This window comes from Coregonus lavaretus, assembly GCF_964263955.1.
Source record: "Coregonus lavaretus genome assembly, chromosome: 18".
Taxonomy (NCBI): Eukaryota; Metazoa; Chordata; class Actinopteri; order Salmoniformes; family Salmonidae; genus Coregonus; species Coregonus lavaretus.
In genome coordinates this window covers 17,855,878-17,869,579 of record NC_140005.1, presented here as the reverse complement: position 1 = coordinate 17,869,579, position 13,702 = coordinate 17,855,878, and the positions used below count along the sequence as shown (strand labels likewise).

Sequence of the window (13,702 nt, the reverse complement as noted above, 5' to 3'; positions counted from 1 at the left end):
TTGCTGTATAATACCTGATGGTCTTGATGGGCTCCTCGTCCTTCTCGCGGTCCAGAAAAGGAGAGTCCATATAGAACATCTTGTCGTCTGGGGTTGAAGGTTCGTCAGAGTCATCCAGTAGTCCTCTAGTGCTCTCCACATCACTACTATCCACCTCCATGGTGCTGTCAGAGTCAGGCCCTGGGCTGGCAGGCTCTGTGGACACACACCATCACACAAATATGAGTATGTCTCTCAGTTACATCTTACCATGATAAATGGGCATGGAATGTGAAAATACGAAAGCAGAAATGACCTCCATTGAAGGAAACCTCGCCCAAGCAGTCTCTTGGTACCTTTGAGGCACACCGCTTATGGCAATTGAATTTACAATCTGAAAAGAAAGTAAATAAAAAAACATGGATTTAATAACTCTAGAGGGAGAAAGGTAAATAGGTCTAGGCAGATATGGACATAGAGACATACAGAGAAACAGAGACAAAGGGAGGTGGCACCTTACCTTTGCACTGCATGCCCTGGCGGAAGAGGCCCTTGAGCAGGCGTTTGCAGTACTGGCAGATGGTTGGCCGCGTGTAGGTGTGGATGGCAAAGGTGTGAGGCACCTTGACTCGCCCCAGCACCATCTTCTCCATCCAGATGGGCCGGCCACTCCACGACAAGATCCTCTTCCCTGCCTCCTGGTGGGAGCGCTGTTGCAGGGGAGAGATGGGAAGGAGACAGGGTGTGAAATAAATAAAGGAGAGAGGGAGGGAGAGGCAGATGGAGCAAGTGTGGGAACCAAGGAATGTAGGGATGGAGAGATAGATGAAAGCAGGAATTGTAGCAAGTGGGAGTGAGGGAGAGATTAATTAAACCAGGGAAGAAAGGAGATAGCAATAGAGGGAAGAAGAGGAGGGATGGAGGGTCTGTTCAGTGAGACAACACAGTCACATAGGGACCAAAGAGGACCAAATACACAAACATGGGCTAGAATTAACAAGGGTTTAATTTAATTGGCCTAATTGTATTTTCATTGACCTCTCATAAGCGTTGGTCACCAAGGAGAATATTCCATCCAGCTAGCCTCAAACAAACACTGGGAGACCATCAGACCATCCAGTTTATCAAATTCAATTTGCTGTGTCTTTGTGGTGTTTCACATCAAGATAGTAAGATACTCCAAGAGATTTGGCTGACAAACATAGACAATTGATAAGAAACAACAAGACTTGACCTTGTAGTTGATTTATTGCCAACTGACAAATGTGTCTCAATCGGAAATAACAGTTAGATTGCTCGTCCTATACACCCGCGATAACATCCGCTAAATATGTGTATGTGACCAATATAATTTGATTTGATTTGATTGCGTCAAAAGTTAACTAAACCTTCAGTCAATCACATGAAACCTATGAGAAAGTATGTGGCTAGAACTGGTTAGTAACTGTACTGTAGATAAAAATCCTACAGTACATTCACAACGGGCATAGAGGGACAACGTTGCTGCTTTGCAAGCAATAAACTGTGCTTGGGTGTAACTTTATAAGGGATTGCGTTTACATAGCCCCTTTCACTGGGTCTCAAAGCTCTTTGTATTGTACAGAATGTATCTTTACCACAGGACATCTCTCTACACCAATGGAAGCACAGGTCTTACCTCCTCCGGGACGACCACAGCATGTTCAGTGGGACCGGGGAGGGGCCGGGGGACTGAGAGCAAGGGGCCCGGCAGGGACACGTTGGACAGACGTCTCTTCCTCACCCCACTGCAGTTGTTGGGGATCTTAAAGGCGCAGCGCTTGTGGTAGTTCAACCCACAACCTGGAAGTACACAGGACACAGTGGTCACTAATTATACATGAAGAATAAAACACATACTGTACAGTACAGGCTATATGTAACAAACAGACTGTATCTTTGGATGTCAGCATTGGGCTTGATACTCAACAACAGCTCATACCCAGCCATATCTTAAGACATGTATTAAGACATATTTTTGATGACATCTTGAGATATATTAACGCGTCTTAAGAAGGAAACGAAGTAAATTAATACAGTAGGAAAGCACTACTTTGATTCAACCCACCAGCTTCATTCTCTTAAACGTCCACAAGAGGACTCTCTACATGCAGTCATTTGATCTCATCCTTCCTCAGAGAAAGCTTCAAATGCTTTTTAAAGACAAAAATAGCAGGGAATAAAATAGATCTGATCCAATAATCACAAATCACATGCAATTCTACATTCCACAATTCTACATTTAAATATAATTTGACTAGGTATACCAGTCCAAATCTTTCATCCTATCGGAGCGCCTGTTGCATTCCTGTCCCGGCTTGCCCTGGGGCAGGTTGTGTTATACTGAGGGACAGGCTGAATCCATCAGAGAGGGTTAGAGTAGAGCAGCAGCACATGCTTTCTAAAGAGCCTTTGAAGGCTGAGTCCAACGCTTGGCATCAGCACACTGGGCTCCATTCAAACAGGCCGGCCAGCTCTTCAAAGACCTTCTTTAGTAATGGGAGGAAGTCACACACTCCACTGAGGCTTCCTGCTGCACGGTGCTACCAGCCTTAATGTACCCCTCAGACTGGACCAAGAGAAGGGCCTGCTTGATTTGTGTGTGTATGAGTGTACGAGTCGGGTAAACATTTGACACCTTGGCCTTCGGTTCACAGTGCGCCCCAGCATTGATGTGAGAGAGAGCTTGATGTGTGTGTGTGTGCGTGCGCTTACCTTCACATTTGAGCCCCTGCCGGACGAGGCCCCAAAGCATCTCCCCACAGTAGTCACAGAAGGTGGGGGCTTTGTAGGAGTGGACATAGAGGGCATGGGGCCGGATCTGGAAGTCCTCTACTGTGGCTAAAGCTGCAATTCAGACACAACTTAAAACAAAAACATGGCAAACAAAACTAAAGGAAAACAAATAAACTTCAAACACAAAAACCCTGAAACCAAATAATGAAAATGACAAAAAAATTAAATAATAATTATACTGAACAAAAATATAAACACAACATGCAACAATTCCCCACCCCCCGACAAAGGATAAAATGCTCACTAACAGGGATGTAAACAAATTTGTGCAAAACATTTGAGAGAAATACGTTTTTTGTGTGTGTGGAAATTTCTTGGATCTTTTATTTCAGCTCATGAAATATGGGACCAACACTTTACATGTTGCGTTTATATTTTTGTTCAGTGTAGGTAAGAGGTATAGGGCTCAATTTTCGGCTGGCGCGACAGCTGCGCAAGTGCAAAACGCACGCTAGTTTTCAATTTCAGCATGTAAAAACTGGCGCTTTGTTGTTTTCCACCCCAGGCGCCAGGTTCAGCAATTTACCTGTCTAATATCAGCTCGCTTGCACTGATGTGGGGGGGGTGGCAATATTCTAGGTGTGTCCTTTAAGAACAAGGAAAAGCAGGTCTTAGCGGTAACACGGTTGGCAATGGCATGGATTTTGTGAGCGGAAGCGCAACCTATCCAGCCGTGACGCACAGTGCCCTTTTGCTCATGGAACAAGAGAGGAGATGTATTTTTTGTACCGGTAACCCTCATATTTATAAACATAAAAAACAAATGCTTTTTCGCATTTGGTTTCATTTAATTCAAAATCAACCAAGTATAGACCTATAGCCTCCCCTGCCTCAATGAAGGCAGTTTTTTTTGTCCTGCCCAATGCGTTCGCCAAGTAGCCAAGCCTATCAATAAAGGTTTTGGCTCGTGAGACAGCTTTAAATACATCTTAAATCACCAAAGCTTTATTTAAAGATCAAGTTTTGGAGCAGCAAAACAGTGAGCGGACAACCCTTGCTATTTCTGGAGAAGTGTGAATGCAATCTGTAAGATGGTTCCATTATGTTTTTAAAACATTATATTTGGGAGCAGTATAATGGTGAGTGGACATTCTCTTTTCCAGCTTCTGTGAAAAGTTTGGATGTGCGTAAAACCCTCCATTGTCTGCGTTGCCTTAATATTATACGCCCACAGGGAGAAATGATGATGCCTGTAACTGTATTTAGACATAGCCTATTTTAAACAAGTTGTTTCGTTTTGATTTGAATTTGATTTGAATTATTCACTCTCATTTTAGGCTTTATCAATAGTGAATTTAATATTGCTTATTGATAATGTTTGGTATGTCCATGGCTCAGCCATAATGCAATTTACAATAGGCCTAGCACCTATATCAGAGTAAATGCTATGTTTAACAATATATTTCCATATTGAAACCATGCAATTACTTAGAACAATGTGGACTGAAAACATGTACAACAAATGTAACAAAGATGAGATAGGCCTACATTTTGTTATTTTGTTTCTGTAGACTTTTTACTTATTTATTTTATTTACCAAACTAGGCTATAATGGACTCCATTGGAATTGATGACAACGCAGTACATAAAATACCATAAATACGCATCTTGACGCAACCACATATTTAGCCATGGAGCATGTTCTAATTGGCCAGTGAGGGGTCAAGCCTCTTTATTAATTAAAACGCAGCATTTCCGCCCCACCGCCAGCTACTGCACCCATAACTCCTGCAGTGAAAACAGCAAAAATATTTCCGACAACCCTGGACCTAAAGCGCTACCGCCAATGCAAAAATGTACCACTGTGTTAGGTTTGTTAAAATAGAGCCCTGAGTGTACACTGTAATGTAAAGGCATTTTAGGCTGTTTTGTCAGCCGGTAATAGTCAGATGATCTACTGGACCATCGTCACTTGTGTTATTGGTATGTCTGTGTGCATAAAATAAGCTATAACTCAGATCTGGTGAACAAACTGTTCACATAGTGGAGTGAATGCATCCATATCAGAGAGTCTGACCTGGGAAGTACCTTATAACGGGCAGTTATGTACAGTAGGAGATGCTGGAGGGGAAAGCTGTTCTGTTCCGAGGTCGTGGTTTCTCTCTCTAGGGCTCAGTGCTATAACATCCCATTAATAGCTCAGTGCTATAACAGCTACTTACAGTAGGAGGCGGTACAGCAGAAACTAACAACAAGCTACAAGATTGTCTATAACATCACCTGTTTCAGAGTGATCTGGCATTACAGAGCACACTAAAGACCACTGAGACAGACAGTCTCATTCAACAGACAGGACCAGAGAAGACCAGATCCCATGATAATGATGTTCTTTAATCAGCGAGTTCATAGTATGGTTTGGTTTGTTTCCTATCTGGACTGAAACACAAGGTAGGCCCAGCCATTACCCAGGGGGCTTTGCTCCATCTGCTGCTGTGGTTTGTGTTGGAGGGATATGACTGAGGTCATTCTTGGAAGGGACAGTTAGTTCACAGGAGTGACTCATCCAAGATGTGAATAAGACATCGCTATTCGCTACCAAACCTGTGTGATTACATCCCCCTCCGGCACCAGAGAGAAATCTCTTTCTCACAGTTCTTTTACAATAATTTATGCTGTTATGGTTTTCCCATTGACCAACAAGGGAATCATAATCTTTTACACCAGAATTTAGGTGGAAAACCCTGCGTAATGTCACTAACTATTTGTGTGTGTTTTTTAGTTTCAGTGGGTGTTTTCTCTGATCCAGTTTTACAATAAGACCAAGTTGACATACCAGCATCCCATGAAGGATGCACCAGGGACATTCTCAGTAGCTGTTGCCGTGACGAGATGCAGCTCTGAACAACAAATGTGACATCTATCCACTTAGGGAATAAAATTCACTTTACTGAAAATCCCCAAATACCTGGAAGAGAGAACATTCTTTGGAAGATAAAATAGAGAGACACACCAGGAAGAAAGAGAGAGCAAAACAGACAGCTGCGGTGAGGAACACAGATGGGCGATAGTGGGGTAGACAGACCAAATTTGATAGGCCTAATGATTCCCCCAGCATCCACAGATCACCTTATGACTTCACTTTCTACTGGAGGTCCTTGGACTGTCAAATCTAAAGGTCAAAGCTTAAAGAGCAGCACTATTGATTTCCATGTGAAAATTATACATATGGACACATAGCAACTCCATATGAATAATATATATTTAATTAACTAGCTATATAGATTAATTTCCCAAAAACAACCTGAAATGTGGTTGCTAATGAACTCGGTTTGTCTCTTCCCTTGGAGGGAAACAAATAAAAACTTTAAAATAGTTGTCTTATTGATTAGACAGTTTATGTCAGCGTGTTTCTTTGAAAGCTACTTTATGTAAGGTTTAACTACAGTAAACAAGCTAAGGCATGAGACATCCGAAACAAAAAAGATCTTTGGAGAACCAGATTTTCCCTATTCAAGGAAATATGACAGCAATTGGGTACGGGCACATTTTGGGTCGAACTTCAAAGCGTACAAAAAACTATAGAAAGTCACATGCCACCACACTGTGCATAGCTCCCTGGCAAAAACACATGAAAGAAGGCATTCATGGGCTTTTCAATCACATCCTAGGAAAAAAACACACAGCCTATTAACGGCCTCAACTTTATGAAATGGTTGTTGAAATGTTTTGCATCAAACACCATAGAAGATTGAGCCAATAAATCAATTTCCACAAGCAGCAGGACTGACATCAATGTGATGTCTGTTTGTTTCATTTTTGACTAATCAGGCTTCACAAGTGTCCATCAGACATAATTCAGAAGTTATAGTCTGTAACATTCATCACCGACTAAAAGTGCTATAAAATAAATATGTACATCCATTTTGTATGCCATATCCTGTCAAATAAGAAGGATGCTGAGTGAGTGTCATGACTCCCTCCGAGCTGCCTCCTCTCCTTGTTCGGGCAGGCTTCAGCGTTCGTCGTCACCGGCCTTCTAGCCACTGCCGCTCCTCTTCTCATCATTCCATTTGTTTTGTCTTATTTTTCACACACACCTGGTACATATCCCCTCATCAGTCTCTGTATAATTATTCCCTCTGCTCCCCCATGTCTTTGTGTGTTATTGTTCCATGTGGAGGTGTCGCTAGCTCGTGTTGAGCATTATGTTACTTTTATCGCCGGGATATTCACCCGTGTGTTTTGTTTTCCCAGTACGCATTTAAGTCGCACTGTACTTGGTTTACACATTGCTGTGGACTGCTGTATTGGCCTAATAAATCCTATTCTATGATTCACACCTCCTACGCCTGGCTCCGTCCTACTCACCTTGTTACAGTGAGATACAAACAGTGAGTGGGATTCTTGGAGCAAACAGCCCTCTCTCCATGTCCAACCCCCTGGTTAGGGATGGCCTGTCCACTATTCCAGAGCCGCCCTGCACAGCTCAGCATGTTAATACTCAGTGGGTCCACTACAATCACTTACTGCAGAGAAAACAAGCCAGGCCCTTTGAGTCTAGCGCCAAGAAAAATCAGCTCTGGCCTCCCTCTAACAGTGAGGGAGGTTTTAGGACCAAACCACTGAGCTGTTTGTCTCTCATAACCACAGAACTGAACAACAGGTCTCAAAGAATGTATAGGAATTAATGTTGTCTTTAAAGTATTTAATTCATTTAAATTAGAAGCAACTAAGGGAAGGATAAATAGTATGATTCAAAGATTCCTATTTTCAGTGTGCCAGACTAGAACAGCAAAGCATATCTGAGATTGCATTGCACCAGTTTGACACATGTAGATCTCCTCACCAGATGTAGGCCAACTATAAGGCTAAGACAAGGAAGAAGTGTGGGTGTAGAGCTTGTGGATGTGGCATTACTCTGACCTCACACAGCCATCCAGGTGCAACACTGAAGCTGAAATCTGTCAACCGTCTCAACCCAGAGGGAAGGAGACAGAGGAAACCAGAGGTCTCCTGGATACACTCATCTGGGGCTCACTGCTAAACACCAGCAGATCAGATCCATCCGGCTGCAGAGTTATTTCATGTCTGGATCCATGCAGACAATGCTTCTAGTTCTACCCCGTTGAGAGAGAGCGAGGAGGGGATGTCTAGTCCAGGTGGTGTGACTGTGAGGTGCTTCCCAATGGAGACAGATGGAACAGAACAGAACAGAATGCCTTTACGAGCCAGTGTTTGTTAGACTCAATAGTCAGCAGGAAACTGAAATAATCTGTGACAGGAAAAGAGAGGGGAAACTAGCCACCTGTCTCTGGAGGTGAGCTTTAGATAGGCGTGAAACAGCACTGTACAACACAGGTTTGAATGACAGAACATTTTCTTTACTGAATTAGTACAGATAGCCTACAGTACAAGTCAAAAAGTTCATAAAAGCCGTTAGGGCTGAACCCAGATCAGAACTACTCACCAGAGAGCACCACCTCTATTAGATCTCCCTCATGGATATCTTCTGCTGACATCAGCCTCTGGAGGATGTTCTCAGAGGTCAGGTCATGGCGGAAGAGCAGGATCTTGTCATACATGCCAAAGAAGCCACACTCCGGGAACTGGTGAGGAAGAACCAGAAAAACGGTTGTGAGTATCCACTATATCCAGAATGCATTGGGTGGAACACTCATAATCTAATGGCTTGACCAACAACATACACACAATAACTCATATACACTTTTAGAAATTGGCATCAGCTGATCAAGACCCTGTCTTAATATTCATTCAACAGTTGTTTGCTCTTTCTTTTACCCCTCTCATTTGGTTTGGCCACATTTATGATTATGTTCAATGAGGTTTGCCATATTTACTGGAGAAGTGCTACTAATTTGTGGTGGGCCCCCATCTGATAAATAGGAGTTTATATTGTATACAGTACTGTATAGAGCTCCTTCTCTGACTCACGGAGTAATGGCTGCCTTTATACAGTCATCATTGCCAGATCCAGCAAGCCTGTGGTGTAGGAATGGAACGGGGGTGAGGACACACTGGATGTGTGTGTGTGGAATGAACATTAGGCTGAATATCACCACAGAGAGAGAGAGGGAGCCTGAAACACAGCTGTTTAATCCACCCAAGCCACAATGAGTCACACACACACACACACTCCTGCTCCCATTAACTACTTCCTGTGGCTCACGTCAGCAGTCAACGTGGAGGATGGAGGAGAATTCAAAACACACTGGCTCAGGAAGAGAGCTCACGTTCAAACACCTTTATCCCACTGAAACACTGAAACAGTGGAATGCACTGAATACAGCGGAAGGAAATACCAATCAAATGGCCATTCAATACAGCATGCCACTCTTCTCCATACAGCAATACAAGTAGGCTGAGTGCCACTAGGGGTAGGCTATTGATAATGAAAATGATATATCAAAACCGTACTGACATAGCCATTGTAATAACATTGTAATAACTTTTCTAGTCGATGGTGTGGAATACTTTAACTATTGCAGAAATTCTATCCAGCAGCATTACGAGCAATATGACAACTCAGCATCTGCTAGAAAAGACAGAACTGTCTTGCTCGTCTTGCTAGCCTTGGTTCTCAGCAGGCAGCCTGAGGTGAGCTCACTTCAACGGTGCTCTCCAGTAGCTGTGATGTAACCTCCAGCTTGGCAGTCCGTCAGGGCCGGTAATGCTCTGGTATCTCAGATAATGGCCCAGGCCAGCAGACAGCAGGCAGTGAGGGAAACAGAGGAGAGGAGAGGAGAGGAGAGGGGAGGAGGAGGGGTTCACATCCTGAGAGGAATGCCAGAGCAGCAGCATCCTGCAACACAGCCAGGAAGTGAGCCAAGTCAATACTGAGTCACTTCCTGGTCCCAGACCCACAGTTTCCACACAGCTTCCACTGCTCGTGTCAAGACACAGAGGTTAAACACACACAGGTTATACACACATACATGCACACACTCACTAAATCACTGGCGTGCGCACACCCACACACACCTGGCTACACAATATCTTATTTTCATACACACAAATTCAGAATCCATTGTGGTGTCATGTAGCAAAGTGGACATTTCACAACCTCAATCCAATCCAACATTTCCACTGGACATCGAGTTCTGTACAAGAAATGTACCATGTCTCTTGCTAAGCCTGCCTACACTGTATGACACTGTAACCATGGATCTCTCACTCACTGTCTTCCCTGGCAGGGGAGGTCATGTCCTCTGCCTGGCAGGAAAACGATGCCCAGTTTCTGTGAAGGGCAGTAATGCCTTTCTTCACTCCTCTCATCTCTCTCTTCATGAAAGGATAAAGTGTGTTTCCCCAACCCCTCTGCCAGTCAGCCAGCCAGCCAAGAGAAAGCCTGCCTTCATCAGCAGTGTGTCATAATCAGATGTAAGGGTTGATGGAGGCTGTCAGGGAGGAAGAGAGCCAGAGAAGGGCCTGGATGGATGTAGGGGGCCATCCTGTGTGGCGCTCATCAAAGCGGGCCCCTAGTGGAGGCCCCCTACAGGGCTGCTTCTCCCTGCCAACATGGCTGCTCTGGCAGGCTCACCTAACACAGCTGCTTCCCTGTCAGGGTCACACACAATGACCACGGAACAATGTGAGCAGTAACACCACGGCCAACGAGGACCATGGGCACCAAGGTTGGCACACAATACAGCAGAGAGGGGAACACCTGGAGCTCCTATAACGCTTCTCTCCAGGGTGGTGGAGCCACTGCTGCAGGCTGACACCAGGAAAGAGGACAGGGGTAGGGGCTACACTGACAAACTATGCAAACTGCTTTTAAATTACACTTGGGTACACTTTGAGATACTATAGAGCATAAACCAGAATTACTGTACTTTATTAACCCTTACATACAAATATTTATACACCCACCCCTAAACAGCACATTCAATGTGCCTAGTCCCCAGAGCAGCAGAGCAGAGCCTTGCTGAAGTCCATTAAATGGCCCAGTCATATAAACACTGATAAACTCCTGTGTTTAAAAGGCCTCCTTTATCCCTAATGCGTATGGAACATGAAAGGCTCTGTCTGTTAGCAGCTGCCTTACATAACTGCATGATCATCCACAGCAGCGCTCCCGGCTGGCCTGGGCTCTGGCGCTAATCTGAGGGGGTAGCCCTTGCTTCTAGTCTGCCTTTATACACAGCAGACCAGTCTGGATCTCCTCCTGTAGGCCTGATTCAGTCTGATGAAGGTCCATAGACTGAAGCGTCGCTATGCTTTTGGTCTGTCTAGCCTAATCCACCCATGGCCAGTACTAGGCCTCTAGACATGTCTAGTGGGAAGGAGGGCTGAGCAAGCTGGGAAAAGGGAGAGTGAGAGTGCTCACACACACCATAACAATGACCCCAGTGTTAGGGCTACTGCTGCTGGCTTTAACGTAGCTGAGATAAGCTGGGGTCCTGGGGAGAGCAGGGAGTTATGGGAACAAAGAGATAAGATTACCGGTGGGGAGAAGGGACCACAAAGGCTGTGTGTGTGTGTGTGTGTGTGTGTGTGTGTGTGTGTGTGTGTGTGTGTTGGCCCTGGCTGTGAAGACAGGGTGCTGAAAGGAGGGTGTGAGAGCAAGGAGAGCTCAGTGGATAGGGATCTTATGATAGCTGCCCTGCTTTCCACAGGATCCCACTTCACTGGGCTTGGTGTTTTCATCACTTTGGGATTTTATTGAGGAGGATTGCAAGAGTTTATCCAAATGTAGACATTACTAAACAACATCAAGAACATGTATCTTTACACAGCTTAATGTTTCCAAAACAAAAGACATCCTAAACCCTGTCATACTTTAAAGTGATTAATTGCATGGCTCTAGCATTATCGCATCCTTCCGGTGTCCAGAGCGCCATGTCAGGGTGAGGTTTTCCTCCATACATCTGACATTCCTGCTCTCCAGACCCGGGGCCCCGGGACCAGCCCCCTCCACTTCCCCTCCTCCCCTGCTCTGAGACCTGGCCAGCTGGAGTCACCTCCTGTTGGCATTTACTGCAACACTTTCCACTGCACGTAGTTCCCATTCCAGCTGCATGCAGCTCAGGGCTACAGATTGGTACAGTTCTGTAATGGGGAAAGGGCTGGGTAGAGGGCTGTGGAGAGAGCTGAGTAGAGGGCTGGGTAGGGGGCTCTGGAGAGTAGTGGAGCAGGTCGGTGTCCACATCACTAAGGAATTAACACCAACACAGTCGTGAAGAAGGCACGACAACACCTCTTCCCCCCCAGGAGGCTGAAAAGATTTGGCATGGGCAAACAGGTCCTCAAAAAGTTATACAGCTGCACCACTGAGCGCATCTTGACTGGCTGCATCACAGCTTAGTATGGCAACTGCTTGGCATCCGACCGCAAGCCTCTACAGAGTGTAGTGCGTATGGCCCAGTACATCACTGGGGCCGAGCGCCCTGCCATCCAAACCTCTATACCAGACAGTGTCAGAGAGAATGCCCTAAAAATGGTCAAAGACTCCAGCCAACCAAGTCATAGACTGTTCTCTCTGCTACCACATGGCAAGCGGTACCGATGCACCAAGTCTGGAACCAACAGGACCCTGTACAGCTTTTACTCCCAATCCATAAGACTGCTAAATAGTTAACCAAATAGCTACCCAGACTATCTCCATTGACCCTTTTTGCACTAACTCTTTTGAATCATTACATGCGATGCTGCTACTGTATATTATCTATCCTATTGCCTAGTCACTTTACCCCTACCTATATGTACATACAGTGGGGAAAAAAAGTATTTAGTCAGCCACCAATTGTGCAAGTTCTCCCACTTAAAAAGATGAGAGAGGCCTGTAATTTTCATCATAGGTACACGTCAACTATGACAGACAAAATGAGGAAAGAAATTCCAGAAAATCACATTGTAGGATTTTTTATGAATTTATTTGCAAATTATGGTGGAAAATAAGTATTTGGTCAATAACAAAAGTTTCTCAATACTTTGTTATATACCCTTTGTTGGCAATGACACAGGTCAAACGTTTTCTGTAAGTCTTCACAAGGTTTTCACACACTGTTGCTGGTATTTTGGCCCATTCCTCCATGCAGATCTCCTCTAGAGCAGTGATGTTTTGGGGCTGTCGCTGGGCAACACATACTTTCAACTCCCTCCAAAGATTTTCTATGGGGTTGAGATCTGGAGACTGGCTAGGCCACTCCAGGACCTTGAAATGCTTCTTACGAAGCCACTCCTTCGTTGCCCGGGCGGTGTGTTTGGGATCATTGTCATGCTGAAAGACCCAGCCACGTTTCATCTTCAATGCCCTTGCTGATGGAAGGAGGTTTTCACTCAAAATCTCACGATACATGGCCCCATTCATTCTTTCCTTTACACGGATCAGTCGTCCTGGTCCCTTTGCAGAAAAACAGCCCCAAAGCATGATGTTTCCACCCCCATGCTTCACAGTAGGTATGGTGTTCTTTGGATGCAACTCAGCATTCTTTGTCCTCCAAACACGACGAGTTGAGTTTTTACCAAAAAGTTATATTTTGGTTTCATCTGACCATATGACATTCTCCCAATCCTCTTCTGGATCATCAAAATGCACTCTAGCAAACTTCAGACGGGCCTGGACATGTACTGGCTTAAGCAGGGGGACACGTCTGGCACTGCAGGATTTGAGTCCCTGGCGGCGTAGTGTGTTACTGATGGTAGGCTTTGTTAATTTGGTCCCAGCTCTCTGCAGGTCATTCACTAGGTCCCCCCGTGTGGTTCTGGGATTTTTGCTCACCGTTCTTGTGATCATTTTGACCCCACGGGGTGAGATCTTGCGTGGAGCCCCAGATCGAGGGAGATTATCAGTGGTCTTGTATGTCTTCCATTTCCTAATAATTGCTCCCACAGTTGATTTCTTCAAACCAAGCTGCTTACCTATTGCAGATTCAGTCTTCCCAGCCTGGTGCAGGTCTACAATTTTGTTTCTGGTGTCCTTTGACAGCTCTTTGGTCTTGGCCATAGT

At 44.9% G+C, this 13,702-nt stretch overlaps 1 protein-coding gene across 1 annotated transcript in view; it reads right to left on the bottom strand.

Moving 5' to 3' along the window:
• The window catches only part of LOC311145705 (serine/threonine-protein kinase D3-like), a 73,286-nt gene that overhangs the window by 21,380 nt on the left and 38,204 nt on the right, over window positions 1–13,702 (bottom strand). Inside the window, exons 2-7 of the mRNA XM_084181968.1 lie at window positions 8,201–8,339; window positions 2,713–2,844; window positions 1,637–1,800; window positions 500–689; window positions 296–373; window positions 15–195 (exon numbers count right to left, since the gene is read on the bottom strand). Of these exons, the coding sequence (XP_084038094.1) occupies window positions 15–195; window positions 296–373; window positions 500–689; window positions 1,637–1,800; window positions 2,713–2,844; window positions 8,201–8,339 (884 nt within the window). The remainder of the gene's footprint in view (window positions 1–14; window positions 196–295; window positions 374–499; window positions 690–1,636; window positions 1,801–2,712; window positions 2,845–8,200; window positions 8,340–13,702) is intronic.